Raw genomic sequence first — 22,330 nt, forward strand, 5'->3', positions numbered from 1 at the left:
AAGATATTCAAGAACCATTTTTTTCCCAAAGTCTTACCATCATTTTTAATGTAATATTTCAAGTGGACATGTAAAAACTTTGTAAGTTCCCCATTTAATTTGACTTAATCAAGAACTTTGAAATATTTTCCTTGCACAGAACAAGAATTCGTTTTTTCATCTTATCACTTACTAATTACTATCCAATGCTTACTTATCAGTATTATTTCAAGACGGGCATGAAAAAGTACCTGTCCTAAAACCCTAAAACACTGTTTGGCACTTAGTGAAATTATGTATTTTTGTAAAACAAACAAAAATGCTAATTTGTTAAATCCTTATAACATGTTGGGGAAAATGAGGAAACATGAAATTTAAAAGAAATTCAAGTGGAGTTCAAAAGTCAGTCAAGAATAAACCTGAGTGGTCCGGTTTAATTTTAAGGATATTTTAATAACTGGCTACTGTATGTGTTTAGTTGAATACCAGCAGTGTTCCTCGATGACATTGCCCCCTATTGGCAGACCTGCGGAGCTGAAAACAGCCTGACATGAAAACAAAACAACATACTACACAAAAAACTCACATCTGAAGCATCACGATTCATCTTGAACCGATAACTCAGACAAAGTGGGTTAAACAGTTTATTGAATTTATTTCTGATGTTCAGAACTGTTCGTCATCTCTGGCTGACTTTACAATGTGTAAAGAGAGAAGAAGACTGAAGAGGGGGAAGAAGAAAAAGAAAATCTATTGACATTTAATCAAAAATCATAGACATAATTGGCGTATGCACAACTTATCATTCCCTGCCCGCCCCACCCTGCTCCCCTATGGAAGAAAAATAAACAAAACAACCCTCGCCAAATACTAAAATACTGTATTAAAATGGGGCAATTTTAAATTTCAAAGAAAACATAAAGGGTCTAACTGCTATTTTAAGAAAACTGAAGAGAAAAATATGTAGATAGTTGAAATTACATAAGGGGGGGGGGGGGGGGGGTACACGGCAAGTAATAATACCACATATGCCCTTTTTTTAAGGCGGCAACAGTAAACTAGAGACATCGAGGCCTGGTGCAGCTGATCCTCACAAACCGACCAGTCTGTCCTATTAACTGTTAATAACATTCCAACACCTGAACATTAGTGAAGAGAAACACGGGGGTTTGTTGCACATACAACATCCTAAAATAATAACATGCTATGTTTTAAAATAATTTTAAAAATCATGCTTTTTTTAACAAGCTGGTCCTTTGTTTTCAGATCTTTCTCTAAGTGACCAGATTGGGGGGGGTTATATATATAAACAAATCTGAAAGGACTCAAGATCCTTGTGCGGAATACAAAAAAAATTCAAAAGATTCAAAGGCCCTGATTTGCACCCACAGCATCATGGCGTACTCCAGGATATGTCACAAGGACATCTAGCACCATTAACAAAAAAAACATTTGGAGGGGGGGAGGGAGAGAAACAGAGAGAGTGCTTTGTACAAATCAGAGGCTAACATATTCACATTGCTACAGTGAAATGATGAATATTAAGAGTGTAACTGTTGGGATGTTATTTCAAAAAATGTAATTACATACAAACACAAAACACAAAATTCTTATGGGGGAAGATGACAAAAAAAAGTCCATACTGCTCCAGAGTAACATCATGCTATAGTGTTTTAAATATTGGCAGTCAAAAAAACAACAACAAAAAAAACAACAACCCACAGAAACAAGGGGCAGGCTGGTTCTGATGGACACGACTGGAGAGGGAGAAGCAGTCGCTCTAGAAAGGGAAGTCCAATTTGAGATCAACTCTTGTCTCCAGGAAAACAAAACAAAGATGTGGCGTATCATTTCCAGTCTGTTGTAACAGAGAAAATTACTTTTTTTTTTCGTTTTTGTTTTGGCTATTGTCATGTTTTCTGATTCCCTCTGTGCAGACTTGTTCTCCTGTTGTGTTTCTTCCGAGTGACCCTGAGAGGTAATGGTTGCATTTGTCTCGTTTTGAGATGAGAAAGTATCACACGGCACAGGCTTTTCTTTTCGTCGCGCCACGCTTCAGCACAGATCTTTTTTTTTTCTGTTTTAAATTGGATTCACAATTAATGCAAAAAACGATGAGGCAGATCACTGGGAATCTTTTAGTTTAAATGGTCAAGTGTTGATGCACTTTGCTGTCAAAGTCAGATTTCATGTTACAGGCGTCTCTTTCTAAGCGTATATGTACACTGAGATACTGTGTCAGGCCCAAGCTCCCTAAATGCCATGCGAATGCAAATATTAGTGTTCCTTTGGTTATGTAAAAAAATCTACATGCATCTCATCTTTACAAAAATAAAAGTATAGAAAATTACCGTTAAAAATTTTCTGAAAATGCTTCCTCCAATGTAAAAAAACCCCATCACTGGTCATTAGTAATATATTTATATGCATTAATATCTCATTTATTACCTCCATCTAAATTGTATATTAAAACTATAATCAAATATATTCTTTTTTTGTACTTCTCACACAGTAAATAGTACTAAATAATTAAAGTGTGAGAGGATATTCTGGCCCACACCTCCGTCGCCCTCCAGACAAAATATCAGGAAAATGTTAAATAGCAAAAACCCTTCAAGAAGCGATTTTTTTTCAAATTTCCTTCAAGCTTTCATTTTGTTCTCCTGATAAATCTGCATAGCGTGCCACCATGTAAATGTGCAATGTGTACATGAGATGTTTTTTAAATCTTTTTTTTTTTTTTTTAACAGGATTTAAACTCTTTTATAATGAAATGGTACAACCCTGATGTGGATGTATTCTCTTAGTTCGGGGTCCCTGTGTCGCAGGAAACCTAAGTGCTTTGAAAATGCACAGGCTCAAGAAAAAAAACAAATTAAAAAAATGAGGGAAGAAGAAAAAAAAATCAGGTAGACTATTTGACAGTGGAGGCATATTGCTGTTTAAGACAATGTAATACTTGGCCAACCAATCACTTGTTGGCAAATAAATTTACCCTTGAATGCCCTGTGTATGTCACAAATCACATTTCTTCATTTTGTTAGTTTAACTGCACATCAGGGATTAAAAAAACAAACAAAAATCACGCTCTAACTCACACCTTCCTCACCGCACTGGATTGAAAAATGCCAAACTGCAAATACATACCCTCTTAACTGAATCACCAAATTAGGGCTAGGCGATAAAACAAGAACTGATTATCGCGATACAATGTTCTTCAACAGCAATATAACGAAAAATCAATATAAATCAATATAATGCTTGTGCATGGTGAGAGGTTCGACACGTACAATCGTCTTGAATGTTCCACCTCAGATTTGTGAAATATTCTTCTGTCTTTTTCTGACATTGAAGAAAAGTTAGCTCTGGTTTCTTTGACTTTCACTCACGAGCAACAATCAGTCTTTCAACTTAGAAGAAATAGTCGTTGACATTTATCGTGATAACTACCGATATCAATTGATATGAATCGTTTTTTATCGTGATAACATGTTTGGCCATATCGCCCAGCCCTACACCAAATATAGCTGAACATTTTTTATCTTTCAACTTGTTTTTCTTTCTCTAAAGTGAGAAAATGAATCGTACATATGATCATAGTCCAAGTACACAATTGGGCAAAAATGTATAGCCAATGTTTCTAGCAAACATTTTGTATCTCCAGTCTTTCACCTCTTCACACGACAGTCACAATCCTCAGGGTTTTTACTGAGGACGAGAACTCTCCTCTGGAGGTGCGGCGGAGTTAAGTGCACCTCGCTCAGACGATCAAACAGCATTTGGTCTTCTGGCAATTCATGCTGGGCAAGAGTCCATGGAAAACTGGCCACTTCTCCAAAATCACAGTCCGTCGAGTCTTGAAAACCAAAGCCATCAAGATCGGGGGTACCGTATCGACCCTAAAGCTATCGTGGTGAAACGTAACTGTAATGTAAACTCCACAGCAGACGGGAGGTCATGATTTGTCTTTTCACTCTAAAAACATAATTTCACGTCTTAAAAAATTATCCGTTTGGATTTAAAGATAAAAATTGTTGAAAGTGTTACTTTTTTTATTAAAAAGGAGAAATGTTGTGCATAGTAGCCTGCATCTCCTCCCTGTCCTCTGCATGTGTTGGCACATGACATGACTGAGGTCTGGTATTGTCTTTAAACTCCAGGTTGCGTTTGTGGATCAGCCATCAGGGAGGAGGAGTGCACCGGTTCTATTGTCATATTGTGAGGTCATCTTCATTGGAGATCGGTTCCTGCGAGAGAAGATGATGAAACGGTCACCGACGACAGTTTAATTCATTAAACTGGTGTGTTAAAAATCATCTCACTGGGTTGAGGTTGTTTATTAACATTCTCATCCGTATGTTAAGCTGTGCATCAGCAACAGTAACAACTTTGGTAATTCTGTAGAGATAATTTATTTTTTTTATATTTTCCTGATTAATGTGTTTTTCCAAAATTCTGAAATATTCAGTTTACAATGATATAAAACAAAGGAGCTGCAGGTTCTTATCATTTGGGAAGTTGAAAATTGTAAGTGTAAAGCTTTGCTCAAAAAGTAAAAAAAAAACATTGGTCATAAAAATAGTTGAAAATTGATTTTCTGTCAATTGACTAATTTGTTGATCTACTTTCAGCTCTGAAAAGTTAATCGCAGCTTCTCAAATCTGAGGAGTTTCTGTTTTTCTTGTTTTATAAAATTGTAAAATGCAATAATATCATTTCAGACAAAACAAGTGTTAGATAATTTTAACTATTTTCTTATTCATTTATAGACTAAAACTTTTTTTTTTTTTTTTTTACAGTAGATTGATTGATCATTAAAAGAATCATCAGTTGCACCCTCATGAGTTAGTGTCTCTGTTTACCTGGATTGCTGCGGTCAGTGGAGGAATTAGCTGGGGACCCAGGTGTGAGCGGAGCCCTGTGTGGTGGTCGGGCCGGCGTAGCCTTGGCCTCCAGGCAGTATGGGGTCAAAGTTGAAATCAAGGCTGTCTCCGTCCATGAGGTCACTGTTGATGATGTAGTCCACGTCACAGTCCAGGTTTTCCGTGAACATGTCCATGTCCAAGTCTGTGGGCAGTCGGTCCTGACCGGTGGGGAAGAACGACGGAGCTCCAAAGTGACCCATCCCCTGCAGACCCATGCTGGACCCCCCATGGAGAGAGCCCACTGCTGGCAACGTGGTGTGCTGGGCTTTGAGGGCTGAGAGCTGTGACGGGTCTTGAGACATACCTGAAAGGATCATCCCCAACCCCATCTGAGAGTGATGCTGGTGTTGTTGTTGTTGTTGTTGTTGTTGTGGCTGTTGCTGCTGCTGCTGCTGCTGCTGCTGCTGGTGGTGAAGGTGATGCTGGTGAGGCTGCAGCTGAGCCTGCAGCGCCATGGGGGCCACCGTGTTCGGCTCCAGCCCTTTACCCAACAACAGCTGATTGGGTTTGGACCTCACACCCACCATGGATGTACCCAACCCCATCAGGCCCACTCCTCCAGGACTGGGCATGAGGGGATCCACCTGGGTCATCATGACATCATTCGGAGGAGGGGAGTCGGAGGTGAGCAGTGCTTCCAGACTGGAGGGCACGTGGTTGTTGTAGTGGCCGCTTCCACGAGACCCGGAGCTGGGCATGGGGTTGAAGAGGGAGTTGCTGAAGGTTGACTGCTCTTTGCTGCTGGGTCCGCACTGAGAGATTGAGGCCGGGGCCCCGGTGTGGGTGGGGGCCTGCGAGAGGCTGGATGGTTGCCGCTGATGGAAGGAGGAGAAGCTGGAGCCTCGGGGCAGCAGGGTGGAGGCAGAGGGCAGCGGAGTGGGAGGTGCCGGTGGGGCTGTGCTGGGACTGGCCCCTCCCTGCTGCCCAGTCATCAATGTGAGGCCGTCGATCAGATCCAGCTCCTCCATGAGGGTCTCAGTGAGGGTGGGGGTCAAGCTCCTGGCGGCGTATCTACCCAGCAGTCCGTCTTCAGGCAGGTTATCATCGTCCTCTTGTCCAGGAGCGATGGGGGACAGACGTCCACTCAGGGTGCTGGCATTAGAGCTTGTGCGTGGGCGGAATGTGGTCCACATGTCAGAGTCGTCCAGGCTGCCGCGGGAGGAAGGGCTACTGCTGTTGACCCCCCACTTGGGAAACTGCTGGGATGAGTTGGGGCTGTCTGCGCCTGCTGACCCCGTGTTGCCGTCACCCTGCAGCGCACCTCCAGCACCCGCTGCTCCCGCCTGCTTCTTGGTCTGCTTGGCCCTCATCCGACTCTTCAATAGTTTGCTGCTGTTGTCCATGGAGGCGGCCCGGCGTCGAGGAGCTTTCCCGGTCTTCCCTCCCTCTGGGTTGAGCATCCACCAGGAGCTCTTTCCCGTCGATTCATTGTGTACCCTCAAGAACTTGTTGTGGAGTGATAAGTTGTGGCGGATAGAATTCTGAGAAGAATGAGAAATAAATTAAAAATGCAGATAAAATTTTGGCCTATGTTCATTAAATGCTGTTTAATTCACAGTTTAATCACTACTATTAAACATAAGACATTTGACAAAGCCAGAGTTTAACTTATTCTACTGAAATGAAACCTGGACATAAATCACACTAAAGAATACTTTTATTTTGGACAATCATGACACCGAATATTTATAGGCCATGCCTCTATGCACTCTCTGTTGGCGTTCCTGTTCTGTTCTTCAAATATAATAGTATTTCTGAGTTTTGAGACAGTTTGTTCTGCTGGCTACAGTTACTTATCTGATTTATGTGTTCACGAAAGTTCATTCCTATTCTCGATTATTTTTAATTAGCAATCCCGTTGATGTCAAAGGATCAAAGGTATACATTACTGTGACCTGTCATCTACACTCCTGAGATCAGAGCATCATAGGCATACATGCGCCTGTGATCTAGCACGCACACGCGCGCGCACACACACACACACACACACACACACACACACACACACACACACACACACACACAGACACACACAGACACACACAGACACACACACACACACACACACACACACACACACACACACACGCCTGAGATCCAAGTGATCAAAGGCACGAGTCAGAAAACTCATCCTCAAACTAGAATAGTTTTCTTCAATTTTATTCATTTTTAAAGAAGGGGGCTAAGAATAATAATAGACCAAAGCAAACTGTACAAGTAGTTATAGGTGTATTTCAAGAGGTTACGAGCTAAAAAAAAAGTAGTGTAGTGACTTTGTCAGATGTATCCCAGGTCAGTTCAGATCTCTCGTCTGACAAGACAAAGGTGTTTTTGCAGCAAGGCAGCAAATAAAAAAACAACCCATTAATGCATAACCACTAAAATAACCCAATAAGACAACTGAGGACATTCAAAGTTGATCCAAAATGCTGCAGGGCAAGCACTTAAAGGAAAGAGATCACTTTTCTCCGATGTCCGCCTCATTGCATTGGATCCCTGCTCCAATACATCTTAAGGAGCTCATAGGCCACGATTACCCTGCTAGAACACCGCGTTCACAGAACGCAGACCTGTGGTTCCTTTGTGGTTACAAGTTGGGAAACACCCTCTCCACGTTCAAGCCTAAAACTTTTCCTTTTTGCTAAAGATTACAGTTAGGGCTGGACCAGGTTTGATTGAGACTTCCTAATGAAGCACAAAGCTCCTCTCTCTTCTTCTCTTTTTCTCCATCTGTAGGTTTTTCTATCCTTTATTGTATGTTACTACTTGCTGCTGCTGCTTTCTGCAGGTGTTTCTGCAGATAGAGTCTGGATCTGTGATCTACCGCCTCCATGGTCCTACTCAACAATCACTGCTACAATCATCATTAATAGTCTTATCGTTGTTATTGTTAAGACTAATCTTTAGTTCGATTACTAGTCCTACAATTGTTTTTAATGTAATAAAAAATTACCCTGAGACTTGGCGCTGTTTAATTACAATGGACTTGATGTGACAAAGTGCTGGTAGAGTAAACTGAGCTGCAACAATTGGTTAATTAATTGATAAATCGAAAACGATTGTGATTATCAGTTGAATTATTACTATTTGATTAGGTACATTTCAATTAAAAATGAAAAAAAATAGTTTATTGTTCTCAATTGTGAGAATTTGTGGTTGTTTTTCTGCAGGATACCAAACAATTAAGTCATAGAATAGACTACAGATTCATCAATAATGGAAATGATCATTATAGTTGCAGTCTTAACACTATATTAATCTTGTCGTGGTGTTTCACAATGCAGTCCAAGATGAATAACATCAAATAAACATGCTTAAGAAGTTAATTTTCCAAACCTAAAGCAACAATGTCATATACTTTGATATTAGCTGCTGAGACTGCTGCATTGTTTTCCTAAGGATGTTCATTTGCTAAATGTATTTGTGTCTATTTATCCAAACAGATAATCATCGTTACATACGGATCATGTAGTGCAGCAGAAGTAAAGAGGAACCAACCGGATGTAACATGAACTGTGAAGCTATAAATCAATGACTTGTTGCCCCCAGCGCGTTATAACTGCTGCGGTGAAGATGGACACACTCACCTTCCAGCCGGCTGAGCTGTTGCTGTCTCCTTTGTCTCTGAAGTAAGGCACCGTCTTCACCATCCACTCGTAGATCTGCGCCAGGGTCAGCCTCTTCTCGGGGGAGTTCTCGATGGCCTGGCTGATCAGGTCCGCGTAGCTCTGGTTCCCCCACGCGTTGCGCCGCGACGAGCCTTTGCGGGGCGTCGCGCCGGCTCCGCCCACTCCGGCCACGGCCCCGCCCTCGGCCGCCGCCGCAGCCTTCTCGGGCTCGGACGTGATTGGCTGCGGCTCGGGCTTGTCCTCGTCGGCGGGCGGGGTGCCGGCGGCGGACTCGGTGCCATCGGCCCCCTCCGGCTTGACAACCGAGAGGTCGGGTCTGGGCAGCGGCCACGTGCAGGAGCGGGGTCTGCTCTGCGGCTCGAAATCTGGGTCAATCGGGGGCACCGACGACTCATCCATGGCGGCTCCGCGGAAGTTACACTCGACCACAAAAATGGGGACCACTCAAAACATTTACCTTTAAAGTTTAAACTGAACTGGGAGGAGATGACGCGTCAAAACAAAAACAAAAAAACAACTTGCCAACACAAAAACAAGATGCTTCACCCACCGAGGGGCCGCGAAGAGAGACGTAATAATCTGGACACACCAATAGCCTCGGTTAATCCTCAGATTGGAGATTAGGGAACCCAAATAATCTCCTTAATAGTAACTATCATAAACCTTCTGATTTATATAGAACGAAGGAGGGCTGGGACGCGAGTCTCTTTGTTTGAATGGAATAAAAACAAAAGTGGCTGAGTGGCAGTGAGCAGCAAAACATGTGGATGTACACGGGGATCTTGGCTCGCCCGAAGAATGAATTACAAAATCATGAATGGATATAAAATAATGTCGTTCCCCTTAAAAAGCAACAACACAATTTAGATAAAAGCTAAACTTTTCTGATTCCACCTAAAGTGTAACCAGACAACGATTTTAGATAAGACAGATAACATTAAGATAAACTTCGTACCAGATGAAATCCAATAAAAAATGTTCTGATTGAACTTTTTGTCTTCTTCTACTGTGATACCATAAAGGCTACAAACAGGGATTATCTGGCTACTGTTACAAAGCAGCTTCCGAGGAGCCTCTGTCCGCCTCCACTTGTAAACAACGTGAGGTCTGAGCTCGCCACAAGATAAAATACCTTTAGTGGGAAAAAGAACAGAAGAAAATCCCCCAATGACCCGGACCAGTCACACTGCAGTCCGGCGGATGGAAGGGTAGAAACGGCAGAATGTCCGAGCAGCGGTTTTGTTCATCGACTGTGTAAAAGTGTAAAAAAAAAAAAAAAAAAAAGAAGAAAAAAAAGAAGAAGAAGACAAAAAAAATAGTGTGGCCTGTTTTCACAGCAAGCACAGAAAAGTCGGGCGAGGGAATCGGAGTTAAACGCACTGCGGGTCGGTTGCACAGTGTCGACGAGAGAGCCGCGCAGGGACAAGAGTCCGTGCTTCAGGTCCGCACGCTCCGCCACATTGCGGACAGGCGCGTGTCGCCATCTGCCATGTTTCTCCACACTCCTGCCGCGGCACACGATGCTCGGCGGAGCGGTTGTAAAAGAAAAAAAACAACAACCCTCCTCTCCCTCGGCCCCGTCGGCCCGCAGCACGGCCGAGCCCCGCGCCGACGTGTCGCTGACCGAGCTACGGAGCGGATCCGCCGGCCGGTCGGTCGCTGTGAAGCCGCGTCGCCTCGCGGGTCTGTCGGCTCCCACTCGCCGCACTTTGAAAACCGCACGACCGCCTCCGTAACGTTAGCTGCTTAAGCTCCCTGCTACTCCAGAGTTTTACAATCCGTGAAAAAGTCCGCGAGACGAGCGCGTAACTCCCTCCAAGTTTCCGCTTTTGGCGAGCGGCGAGCTCGGCGGAGATCCCCGTCGTCGCGACGGTCCAGATATTCGCTCGTTCGGCGTCTTTTCGACTTGTTTTTGTTTTGTTTTGTTTTGACTCGAGGCGAAGACTCCCTTCTGACGTCTGTTTACCACTGTCAGGCGACGTGCTCTGCGCATGCGCCCAGGGGCATTCTGGGAAAGCGAGTCCTTCACGTGACAGCGCTCGGGCGTCAACAGCCGCAGCCCCGGCGAGGCACCGTGTACCTGTTGTGGAGCATTATGTAACAGTTTATGAAAGTGTGCTTAGCCCCATGTACACTCGGGATATTTACAGAGGGTTATTACCGGTCAGCGTAGAAGAAGTAGGCCACTCAGATCTTCTTCCTCGGTTAAAGTTCAGGTGAACAATGTCAAAATGCTCCACAAGTAAATGTCCTGCATTCAAAATCCCACTAAAGTAAAAGTAGAGGCATGTAATCAGCAACATTAAACGTGGTTTACCTAATCTTTAATCGATCAATTAATTTAATCACCTATCAAATAAAAGTTCACACTTAAAAAAAACAACAACTTTATAACCTTTCCTTTAATTATTACAGAACAAAAACAAAATGGTGTCACAGGGGCATACAACTTGGTGAAACAACTAAATGTATCCCAGTCTATGTGTAAAGGTTTTAGTTGGATTTGATTTGTAAATTGTTGAATTATTAGATGATTTTTTTCCATATCATGTATCTCAGCTATGTCCAGCCAGCGTTTGATAGGGGGATCCTCTTGACACCCTTTCCTCGTGGTTGCCTTCATGGTAGCTGCTAGTAGAACTATAATAAGATGTCTGTCGTCATGTTGTGTTTTCTTGTGTTACATTACCTAAATATAGCACTACAAATGTCTTGTGTAATCCGTAGCCTAATACCACTGTCAGCTCTGTCCATCATCCTATACCTTGTGGTGGAAATACGAGTCTTCAGTGATGTTGAAATAAAGAGGTGTGTGTGTGTGTATCATTAGTTCACACGAGTGGGTCCCAACCTTTTATTTTTATTTTTTAGCTCGTAACCTCTTGTAATACAACTATAACTACTCGTACAGTTTGCTGTGGTCTATTATTATTCGTTACCCCCTTCTTTCAAAATGAATAAAACAACTAAAGAAAAATATTCTAGTTTGAGGAGTTTTCTGATTTTCCTATGCTGTTAGTTTCCTGACTCCTCAGATTTGTCTTGTGAGCTCGTGCCTTTGATTGCTTTGATCTCAGGAGTTGGGTGTGTGCTAGATCAAAGGAGCATGTATGCCTATGATGCTATGATATCAGGAGTGTATATGACAGATCTCAGGAATGTATACCTTTGATCCTTACATCTGCGGGGATTGCTAATTAACAATTATCGAGAATAGGAATGAACATTTGTGAACACATATATCTGATAACACACAACTGTAGCCAGCGGAACACTCTCTCACAACTCAGAAATACTTTTACATTTGAAGAACAGAACAGGAATGCCCCCTAACCCTGAATCAATTTGGATTTTTTTTCTCTTATTTCCTTGACATAACTTGTCATCTCCCCTGCATTGACATAAAATCTCATTAAACGTGACCTCCCACACTGTCACTATAACTAAATTTTTTTAACGTCATAAACTGTTTTACTGTCCTTGTAAACTCTGTTCTATACATTTTGCAATAAATACGTTTCAATACGCATCAAAAGCAAAATTTCTACAAAAACATGAACTAATGATGACACACAGAGGGACAAAAAACTCAGGACATTTTGTTTTATTGTTTTGTATTGATAACTTGGCACTGTTCTTATTTGTTCAAGGTAGAATTTTAACTGACATTTCAATAGACTTTTCACCTCAATTATATGGATTTCCACGACAACAATGATTTACAGCTTTAGTAAACATTTATCTACTATCTATTTAGTTGCCAAAGTTTTTCCTTTGTCTTCAAGGAGGGATTTTGTAAGTAGCAGCTGTAATTAGATGTTACTTAGATCTGTATACAATTCACTGCAATATGTTATAAACCATTAACATAATGTTTATATGGAGCTCATAAATGCTTCATCTCTATCTCGGAAGTTAATTCCTGCACTGTCACTCATTAGCTGAGACATAACTGAGAAAAGGCTGGCTTTATATTTAACGTGCCGTGGTGGCTCAAGCTGTCTGACAGCAAGGTGTGGCCCCAGTTTTCCCTGTTGCACTGCTTTGACTAACCCCAAATGCTCAGGGTGTGGGATCAACATCAGGAGCCAGGGAGCATGTGCTGTCAGCATGTAACCAGGAAATAGGCAGGATCCCCCAAAGTGCTGTGCTATGTTGCAATGTTCCCCTCTGTGTTTCCAGTGCTGAGTTTAATACCCATGTCCTTAAAGCTGGATCTGTGTATGGGTACTGAAATGTGAGGTGATCTGGGTCTTGATGGGTGAAAATGAAAGCCTTTAGGTTGAATAAGCAAACACCAAGATCTGTTTTCATTTATATTAAAATAAACATGTTCATGTTCATGTTCACATTTTCATGTTGAGGCGCAGGTAACGTCAATTGAAAATGAGCTGCTTTAACTGAACAAAGGATTTTAGAAAAATGATATCACCAAGTTGGAAGAACTGCTTGGTCCACTGCCACAGTTTATATTTCAGAAGCCAAACTTTGATAACCTGGTTAAGCAGGAAAATTCAGTCTTGAAACTTACTTTGATCATTTAGTCTGGTGGTTTGCAACCTAGGGATTGGGCCCTCCCTAAGAATCACAATATGAATTTGAGGAGTCATAAAATGATACACTTAAAAAAAATAATTATTCCTATGTTCCAAATTTTTTGTGAGGGTTGGGGGTCAATTTTAAGCGTGCGTGCCTCCAGCTTAGTCTCCAAATGAAAACCAATGGACAAGACAAGACGGTTGGGGACCACTGGTTTAATCTTTAAATCTTTAAATATATCTGTCAGATTAATATGGTGGAGTACATACATGAGGACTTAGTTACACAAATGAGTAATTATGTTTCAAAGAAGACGCAGAATCTTCTGAAACAGAAAGGTTTATTTATTTATTTTAATATCGGCCATGATGTCGCAGAGTCGCTTATTATTGGTTCTGGACTCCATCTCCCAGAAGCGTTTGCGGTCGTTGTCTGTGTTTACAACCAGCTGACTTCCGGCGTCTTCCCGTCCATTAGCCACCGATATACACTGTCAACGATATCCGTCTACACTCGATATTCTCCCCACGAAAAGCGCTGCCCGTTGATTCGTCAACTCAACTGAATGCAACATTTAATCGCGTCCATCCGATGCAGGTGAGGTCGAAAAGACAAGATGTCACATTTGGTCGTCCCAGCTAGCCGACAGCTTACCAGCTAACAGCAGGATTGACATAAGCTCACACAGCAGCTAACGCTAACTCCTTCTCCAGTGGCACGGCTCCGTTTCGATATTTGTCAGGACTGTACTCGGCGGTAGATGTCGTGTCCGGGGGAGGAAACATATATAGTTATTTTTTTAACAACAAAAAACGATTAAATGCTGCAACCCAGCTAATTGGTAGTGGTGGTTGAATTAAGCTAATATTAGCCGTGTTAGCCCGCTAGCTCCATTAGCCGACAAGCTGCTAACCCCAGTTTCGTTTTTATCAGCCAACCCGCGGACAGGTGAGCCCCCTCGCTCACTACCTATGTGGCTTCCGGTGGCTCCGTGATGTGCATGTTTTGGTGTTTGGGTGATATCGCTGCGAGCGGACACGAGCCGCACGTCAGCTCGCTGGGTCGGGGGTGATGTGCGGTGGTGGTGCCAGGCAGTGGAGGAGACTCACAGTGTGTCTGTTGTTTGTTCCAGGGCTCTGGCCCCGTCTCCAGCAGCTGAACCACACCAGTCCTGATCTCTCTGCTCCACGTCCGCGGCCCTCCTCCGACCTGAGCCATGACCACCCAGAGGGAGCTCGATATGGTGAGTGAGGGCCCGACACCTTGGTTTCAAATGTCAACACTGATTGATCAAATGTACCTTTATTGATCAAAGATTCAAGGATTCTGCAACACCACACACTGCTGCATTCATGTACATATTAGTGGATAAGATTGTATATCATATAGTGTGCTCACATTATAATTATTTAGGGTTTGGGGGTGGGGGATCATGGATTAGCCAACGTCCACAAACACTTAGCTGGGACAGTGACTGCTGTTCCTGTGAACACCATCTGTCTAATCTCTGTTAAAACGTTGCCCTACTTTCCTTTCAAGGTTTAGACGCCAATTGATTGTACCCTCTTACTATGTCGCCCCTCCACCCCACTTTAACCCCGGCAACCGCAGGAATGGACAACACTTATTTAAGTGTCAGATTTGACAGAAACGATAATAGAAGTTATACAGAGAATGAAATGTCTTATTAATTATGATACTTGGCAGATGGATATCTAATCTGCCAATATTCACTTTATACCCACAAAGAAAAACAAAAAACTACCAAGTTTTATCCTTTGTTGAAGCCGTAACCAACAGATCTTTGTGTGTTCAAGATGGGAAGTTGCACAGATTAATACTTACGTGATTAATAGGGAAGCATTTAGTTTAGAAAAAAAAAATCTATAACAATTTTGATTGTCAATTATTGAAATAGATGTGTTTTGTATTTTTGTATTTCAGCTTTTGAGAAACTAGCCTCTTCGAATTTGTAGTTCAAATCTGTAAAATTTTACTTAAAGAAAAACTTTGTAAAACACCTACGTCAGGTAAAAAACCCACAGCGAGGCAGAGTGCGATTTAGTGGAACATCTCTTGGCAGCAAGCCTGGGACATTAGCTTGTGGTTGTTTGTTTTTAGAAAACCGAACCAACATCTAGCATGTGTATAAGCCTTTGATAGCTCCACTAACCCTTAAGAAAGTTAGTCGTACCAGTGTTTGACGAAAGTACTGTCGCCTTTGGATTGGAGAACCTTGAGGATATTTGTGATACAGGACGTTGCCATGAGTTACCAGGCAGATTTGACATTGTTTTTATTTTGCAGGGGATGAAAGGGATGGGGACAAAGCTTGTTAATGATGACATAGTATGTAACTCCACATTGGGGTTATTCAGTTCAGAGGGGGGAGGGGAGGGCAGAGGACCACCGAGGGAGGATTGTATTTGTAAACAGATCAGAGAGTGGGGATGTCCCGCTCTGAACATCACACCTCGTGGTTAAGTCTCTTTGTTCTCTCCTCCGTGATTTGTGAACCAAAGAAAGTTCCTCTGTGACCTTTTTAAGAAGGGCAACTGTCAGAGAAAATGAATTCCATCTGTCAATTCTCCCTCTTTTATTGAAGTGTCTCACTCGAAAGATTTAGTTGATGCGGTGTTTTGGTTGTTTTTTTTTAACCCTCTAAGTAATTTTTTGGAGTAGAGACATGATTGATTAGAGATGATGGATTATTGGATTAACAAGGAACAGTATTTGCTGTTTTTAGTCTTGACCATGAGCTGGCCATACAGACAAATCATAACTGGTCAAATCAGAATAATATCAGGAATTCAAATCCTTTACCTATTGATGATTGCCTGAAATCTGTGAGAAGGAGCACAGACATATTCTCGTCACATGTAGGTGTCGTCAGATTGTTCGGTTCAAGGTCAGATGATTGATTTTGCTTCTCAAGAGCATTTCACTTAGTTCTTTGTTCACCCAACATGGATGTGAGAACCCGGACACACCCTTTAGGCCCATGTATGCTTCTGTGTTAAAGGTCTATTAATTATTTATATATGTGTCACTGAGTATCATACACTTATATTGCAACAACTGAACACATCCAGAGAGCAATCAACAGTGATGAGCACCGCGTATAACCGTAAAAGTAATAAGTCAACAATGAATAGTGTTGAAATTAATCTGGATGGAAAAAACTCGAGTGCTACTAGAACTGAGACTGGCTGTCTTTATTTTTCTTTACTTGTTTCTGTTGCTGGGGAAGTTAATTGAGAGAAACTATTACAGAAAGTTACAGAGAGACTTCTCGTTTTATTCATGAAAGTGATTACATCGCAAATCTTCTCACCGCGGTTGCTGCTTCATTAAAATGGATGAACATAAACACAGCGATTAGACAGTGGTCGTTTCCTGTTCAGCAATGACAAGCACTGAGTTGAATGTGTGCAACAACACTTTAAAGAATGTTAGTGAATATAAAGCAAGATATGGCTTGATAATGTGTGTGTAGCATTGCAGAGGTGAAATCTGACTCCTTGCAGCGAGTAAAAATCCTACTGTACAGCTGAAAGTCTATTCTTCAACCTCGGACATTGTTTTATTTTACTTTTGATCAACTACAGCGTTGTGCTCATTAATTGTGTATTTGAATTGGCTTGTTGTTGAAATGTCCCATACAAATAAACGTGCCCTGCCTACGATAGACTGTATTACAATATAGGGCTGCAACTAATGTTTAGTTACATTATTTTCTAAGGTTGTTTTAGAGCATCAGTAAGTCTGTCATTGGTTTTCTCTAATTATTTACACTATAAACTAGGTGTTAATATCTGGCAATTTAATTTATATTCTGGAAATCAAAATAGGTGCGGATTTTAATCTGTTGATTATTTGGTCAATGTATTGTGCACAACAACAAAAGGCTTTTATACTATTTTAAATGTTAAATGATGCAAGAGTTTGTGAACATATTAAATCTCGTGGTGAGAGTACGCAGTGTTTCACATGGATTTCCTGATGATGCTGTAATATTTTAGTTCTTCAAGGCATCCATATAAGCAGCTCCTTTTTATTTCTAGTAAAAAAAATTCAAACAGATTTGGTTTGTGTAGTTGCCCAGAGGATAACATTTCTAGGAAACCCCACTGTTAAAGACCCTCCCACACACACATGCACAGTCCCCCCTCGGCGCTACGCACTGGCCATGTAAATTTAATAACATGGCCCAGAGCTGTCTGGGACACCTGGGGTTATCGCATTAGGCCGACAGCCCGGAGAGGAGCTTGCAGCACCCTGGAACTAAAGGGCCAGTGTTCTCCCCCTCAGCCCCACCCTTATCTGTTGTCGTCTCCGGCAACAGGGGCTCACTTCAGTGTAAGCCCTCAGTGAATGAAGTCGCCCAGTCGAAGGGTGGAGATCTGGTGTGGATAAATCTAATTAGACTGGAATGCCTGTCTCTTCACAGCCTTCTGAATGTCACCTCATGTCTGAAGAGGTTAGAGGAAGTGGAGGGATTCCACCACCACTAACTGAAGATTTTTTTTTAATGGAAGTTTTGTGTTTTGAGTTGGTTGATGCCGCATTTCTATGGACTGGGATGAGTCTGTTTTTGTTTGTTGTTTTAGGTGCACCTTCGCCTTATCCTGGTCAGTGGGAAAACGCAAGACTTCACTTTCTCCCCAAACGACTCGGCCACAGACATTGCCAAACATGTATTCGAGAACTGGCCCGCAGGTATGTTTTAGCAGGATTCAGCCTTCATTAAATTTTTTAAATTTACACAGTTTATTAGAAACACCTAGCTATGACTAATGCAGTCTAATACAACAACCTGTTTAGGTGTCTGTTGTTTAGCCTGCCCTCAGATTTGAATGGGGTGGACAAAATAATAGGAACACCAGTCAACATTACACTTCAGTTCAGTACACAGCATCTTACATCCTCCGAAATGATCACAAAGTTGAATATACACCTTTTTAACACAGTTTCAACCAAACTGAATATTGTAACCTTCGCAAATGTAGGATGAGTTGCAGTTCTGTTGTATTAGACTCAAATATGAATATAAACCTTGTATACTGTGTTGATATTAATAGTCAAAATGAATTTTTGACAATTTTACCGTGGATGTAAAAAATTAAAAGCGTCCAGATGGGTACAAATGGTGACGAAACGTGATGGTACACAGCAGAGATAGATTGATCAATTGGCCAAACTAGTATATATCTTAAGATATTGGGTTATAGCAAATACATTGCTGAAACGGCAGACTTGGTTCAAGGTAACTGGGTGTCACCGACATGTTGATTTATTTATTGCTTGACTGTAAATTTATTATTTTAGCATGTTTATTATTTTTGTACATTATTATATCAGCAGACTGTAAACCGCATAATCAATCTCAAACATTTTATTGTTTGAGATTATTATAAATGCTTATCTCCAGCAGTAGGAACATCATGTCCTGTTTCAGATCTGAATGCAGCTAGATTTCGTTGAACGTAAGGAAACATAATGTTACCAAATCTTAAGTGATGCACTTGTTACTCTGCTCTCTGACAGGATGGGAGGAGGAGAGGGTCAGCAGCCCCAGTATACTGCGCCTCATCTTCCAGGGACGCTTCCTTCATGGCAATGTCACCCTGGGAGGTAAGACACAAAGAGTATGGTGGCCAACTCACATGTGGATTGAAAAGTAACCCCACGCTCAAGTTTTATGGAGCTTTCAGCTAATTCATTTTTAAAATTAAAAAATATTTCAAGTGGCCCCAGTATGGATTTTCAATCGCAATGTAACAGGTAATCTCATTCACTCAATATGGCCATGAGATGTGGCCAAATGCTCTGGAAGATGTCCAGTAGGTGGACCTTGAGTGTTATTAGTCAAACTGATATTTCCAAGAGCGATAATTAACTTTTTAAGTTCAGTTCTGTAGATTTTTACAATACAATACACGACGTGTGATCAATTGTTTCTGAGATGGTAAAAACTAAACCATTATATCATGGATGAGATGTCTTGGCCACAATACATAAACACATAATTAATGAGAAAGAAATACAAGTTCTTCTCCAAATTTATTTGAGTGAGTTGCTCACTGACCCTCAAAACTCTGGTTGCAGTTTTTTTTTGCACTGTAACTTACACCACTGAATTAATTACTGACGGGTAATTTCCTTTATTGACTGGATCGTATATTATATCAAATCTGTCAGGTCTGTCAAGTTTTTCATGTTTGACGTGAGGACTGTTACAAAATATCAATAGTATCATCAATGCCTGATATGACAATGATCAATGCATCTGTTGTCATAGTGACAGGTGCCAGTGTAGTCAAGTCATGCTCTTCCTAAACTTGAGGTGGAGACAGTTTAACAAACGAGCAGCTGAGTCAAAACAAGTGGTGTGGTGAAAGTAAGTTGAAACAGAAAGTGATGTGGGTTTTGCTTTTGCTAACAACAGAAATGTTGTTAATTACACGCCTTCTTATCACATACCCGCTATTTACCTCCATCACTGTCCTCACAATCACTCTGGCCGGTCAGAATCTTTCTTCCGTTTCAGCTGCTTGAATTGATTCAAAAATATACAAACAAACAATATTTTCTGATTCAAGGTCGATCTTTCATGAGATCACACAATTCTCACAGGTTAAGCCACCATACGTTCATATGAATGGTATGATTATTAATGAAAATAATGAATTATTTGGTCTGTTTCTTTGTTTAAAGCTCTGAAGCTACCACCGGGCCGAACTACTGTCATGCACTTGGTTGCCAGAGAGACTCTTCCGGAGCCCAACTCTCATGGTGGGCATCTTTCATTTGTCTTTTTTTTCCTTCTCTTTTCTTTAAAGCTAAAATTTAAAGAGAATATATCTGTGTAACACAAATATCATGATTCAGACAAATAAATATCATGTGTGGCAAAGACGAGCATGATCATAAGACGACCCTCCTGTTTGTCAATTTGATACCTACATGAAGAAGAAGAGTCCTCATCGCTGAAACCTTTTTCAGACTCCTGTGTCAGCTGTTATTCTGTTATGTTGAAGAGTGAATATCAATATATTATTATTGTATTGACTGCTTCTTCATGGTTACTGGTCCATTTTCTCTGACCTTTCACAAATCCCATGCTGTGAGACCGTCCTTGCTACAGCCGCTAACGTCAGCCTCGTCCCACGCGGCGTCTGTTCTTGTGCTTTTCCTGGTTTCAGCTTGTTGTTGTAGTTGTTGTGTTTTATTCTCAACTTGTCTCTGCTGTCCTGTCTCTGTAGGTCAAAGGAACAGAGAAAAAACCACAGAGAGCAACTGCTGCCTTCTCTTGTAAAGCAACAGAAGCGGCACCCTCCCCTCTCCCCCTGACCTCACACATAACTGACACACATAACACACACGTATAGACATGCATACACTCTGCTCCCTCCTACCCGTCATCCCAGCCGCAGTGGATTCGGAATACATCGCAGGAAGTCCGGTTGGGGGCCCATTACCCACTTTGAGTGAACTCTAGTCCAATCTGAGGCTTTTTTGTGCCAACATATTCACGTTTTGCCCCCAAACTTTTACTCAATCTGCAGAATTTTGCTGTAGTTTCTCCTTTTTAATTTGAAGATCGTGATGTTAAACAGTCCCTTCGCTGCTGGACAAGTTTTAAAGAGCTGTCATACATAGTGATGAAGACCCAGGAACCCATCACTCTTCATGGACACAGAAGTGCTATAAAGGATGTGTGGGCTTTAACCCTTTCCTACTAGTCACATGGATGTTTCCCCAGGTCGTACTCAATGATGTTAACCCTCTCATTGCACTTAACTGGTTTGTTAATTCAGAAGTGTTTGTTGTGTCGCCCTCCCCTCCCTCATGACGTATTTCTTTAAACAGACCTCAATTCCCTGCGTAGTAGAAAATGTGCCATCCTCCTCCTCATAGACTGTTTCTGCCTCTTATTAACTCAACCGTTTGGTCTGTATCAGCACCAGTGGCATTTGTGCCACCACCCACATCCCGTTTGTTCCTGGCAATGGACCAATAGAGAAAAGACTTATCAGGAGGAGCTGCGTAAACACCTAAGGGATGTTCGGGTCCACGAGGAACAGGAGCAGACTCCCGATGAGGAGTGCAGGGACGGGGTCAGAGAATTTGCTCGTTTGCCATCTGGTGTCGTGTTCGCACTTGTGGCAGTGACTTTACTGACTAGATAGTCAACGTTTCCTTGTGACTCGAGCCGACATTGCGGGCCACTTACAGTCAGACAGAAGAAGATGGTTGAAGGTGGGAGGGAGATGTGTTGCCGGCGTGAGACCCTCCTCTACTGGACTGCGAAAAGGAGGCGGGGGGAGAGTTCTCTCTCACTGAGTAAAAAGGAAAAATTTTGGTGGTGTTTCACCTCCTTTCATTTGGATGCTGTCTTTACTTCTTGTTTGCCTTTTATTGTGGAATTCAGTAATAGCATTAATATTGAAATTTAAATATATCAATTTTTATCTTGTGTATAGGTATTTGTTGAATTTTAGTGTGTGTGTGTGTGTGTGTGTGTGTGTGAGTGTGTGAGAGAGTGTGTGTGTGTCTGAGGGTGTGTGATGCATGTGGCATACTGTTTGAAGACTAGCGAGGGCATGTGGTCTTAAAAAATAAGGTGGTTCACTGGGAGTGTTGATGGGCTGCGGTTTCTTCAGAAACAGTTGGAAACCTTTTGATTCCTTCCATCGAGTGTCCTTTGGTTTGTGTTTGTGTCAATCAATGTCACTGCTATGAAGTGTAGCTCAGTATGAATAAATGTAAAAACTAAAAATGCAATGTGGTCTACATAAAAGCTTGTATTATAAATTAATAAATCTTTAAATAAGGCAACATCTTTTGATTCCTTTTTATGTTTTTAAGTCAATAAAAGATACAAGGTAACAACAACAGCAGATTATTTTCATTATAACATTTTTTTTATAAAAAAGAACTTGGGTCTGAAATTGGCAAAATTTAATAATTTATCAAAATAGTGGCAGCTTAAATTTATCACATTGTTCTTCTACTTACTATATCAAATTTCATACAAAATAATACAAAGTGCATAAACGATACAATATCGGGTACAATGAAAGACTTTTTAAAAGATCAGTAAGAAATCAGTAGCAATTATGCACATGAGTTAAGAATTTGATTTGTATTGATTTCCATGGACCATTATGATCAAACCACATGTCATTTTATGTATCTTCCTCTAGGTGGCAGTGTTCATGTATGAGCCTCATGGTTCTTGGCATCTGCAGTGGT

At 41.5% G+C, this 22,330-nt stretch overlaps 2 protein-coding genes across 2 annotated transcripts; one reads left to right on the plus strand and one right to left on the minus strand.

Moving 5' to 3' along the window:
* Positions 1-609: 609 nt before the first annotated feature.
* foxo4 (forkhead box O4) lies at positions 610-10,599 on the minus strand. The gene is made up of 3 exons (XM_035650138.2): positions 8,492-10,599; positions 4,842-6,385; positions 610-4,226 (listed from the first exon to the last, which is right to left on the minus strand). Exons 1-2 carry the CDS (start codon positions 8,930-8,932, stop codon positions 4,868-4,870), a joined length of 1,959 nt encoding a protein of 652 aa, XP_035506031.1. The 5' UTR covers positions 8,933-10,599; the 3' UTR covers positions 610-4,226; positions 4,842-4,867.
* A 2,911-nt stretch (positions 10,600-13,510) lies between these two features.
* ubl3b (ubiquitin-like 3b) lies at positions 13,511-21,913 on the plus strand. The gene is made up of 6 exons (XM_035650143.2): positions 13,511-13,669; positions 14,205-14,315; positions 17,683-17,791; positions 18,620-18,706; positions 19,790-19,867; positions 20,338-21,913. Exons 2-6 carry the CDS (start codon positions 14,289-14,291, stop codon positions 20,388-20,390), a joined length of 354 nt encoding a protein of 117 aa, XP_035506036.1. The 5' UTR covers positions 13,511-13,669; positions 14,205-14,288; the 3' UTR covers positions 20,391-21,913.
* The last annotated feature ends 417 nt before the right edge of the window (positions 21,914-22,330 follow it).

This window comes from Scophthalmus maximus, chromosome 9, assembly GCF_022379125.1.
Source record: "Scophthalmus maximus strain ysfricsl-2021 chromosome 9, ASM2237912v1, whole genome shotgun sequence".
In the NCBI taxonomy this organism is placed as follows: Eukaryota; Metazoa; Chordata; class Actinopteri; order Pleuronectiformes; family Scophthalmidae; genus Scophthalmus; species Scophthalmus maximus.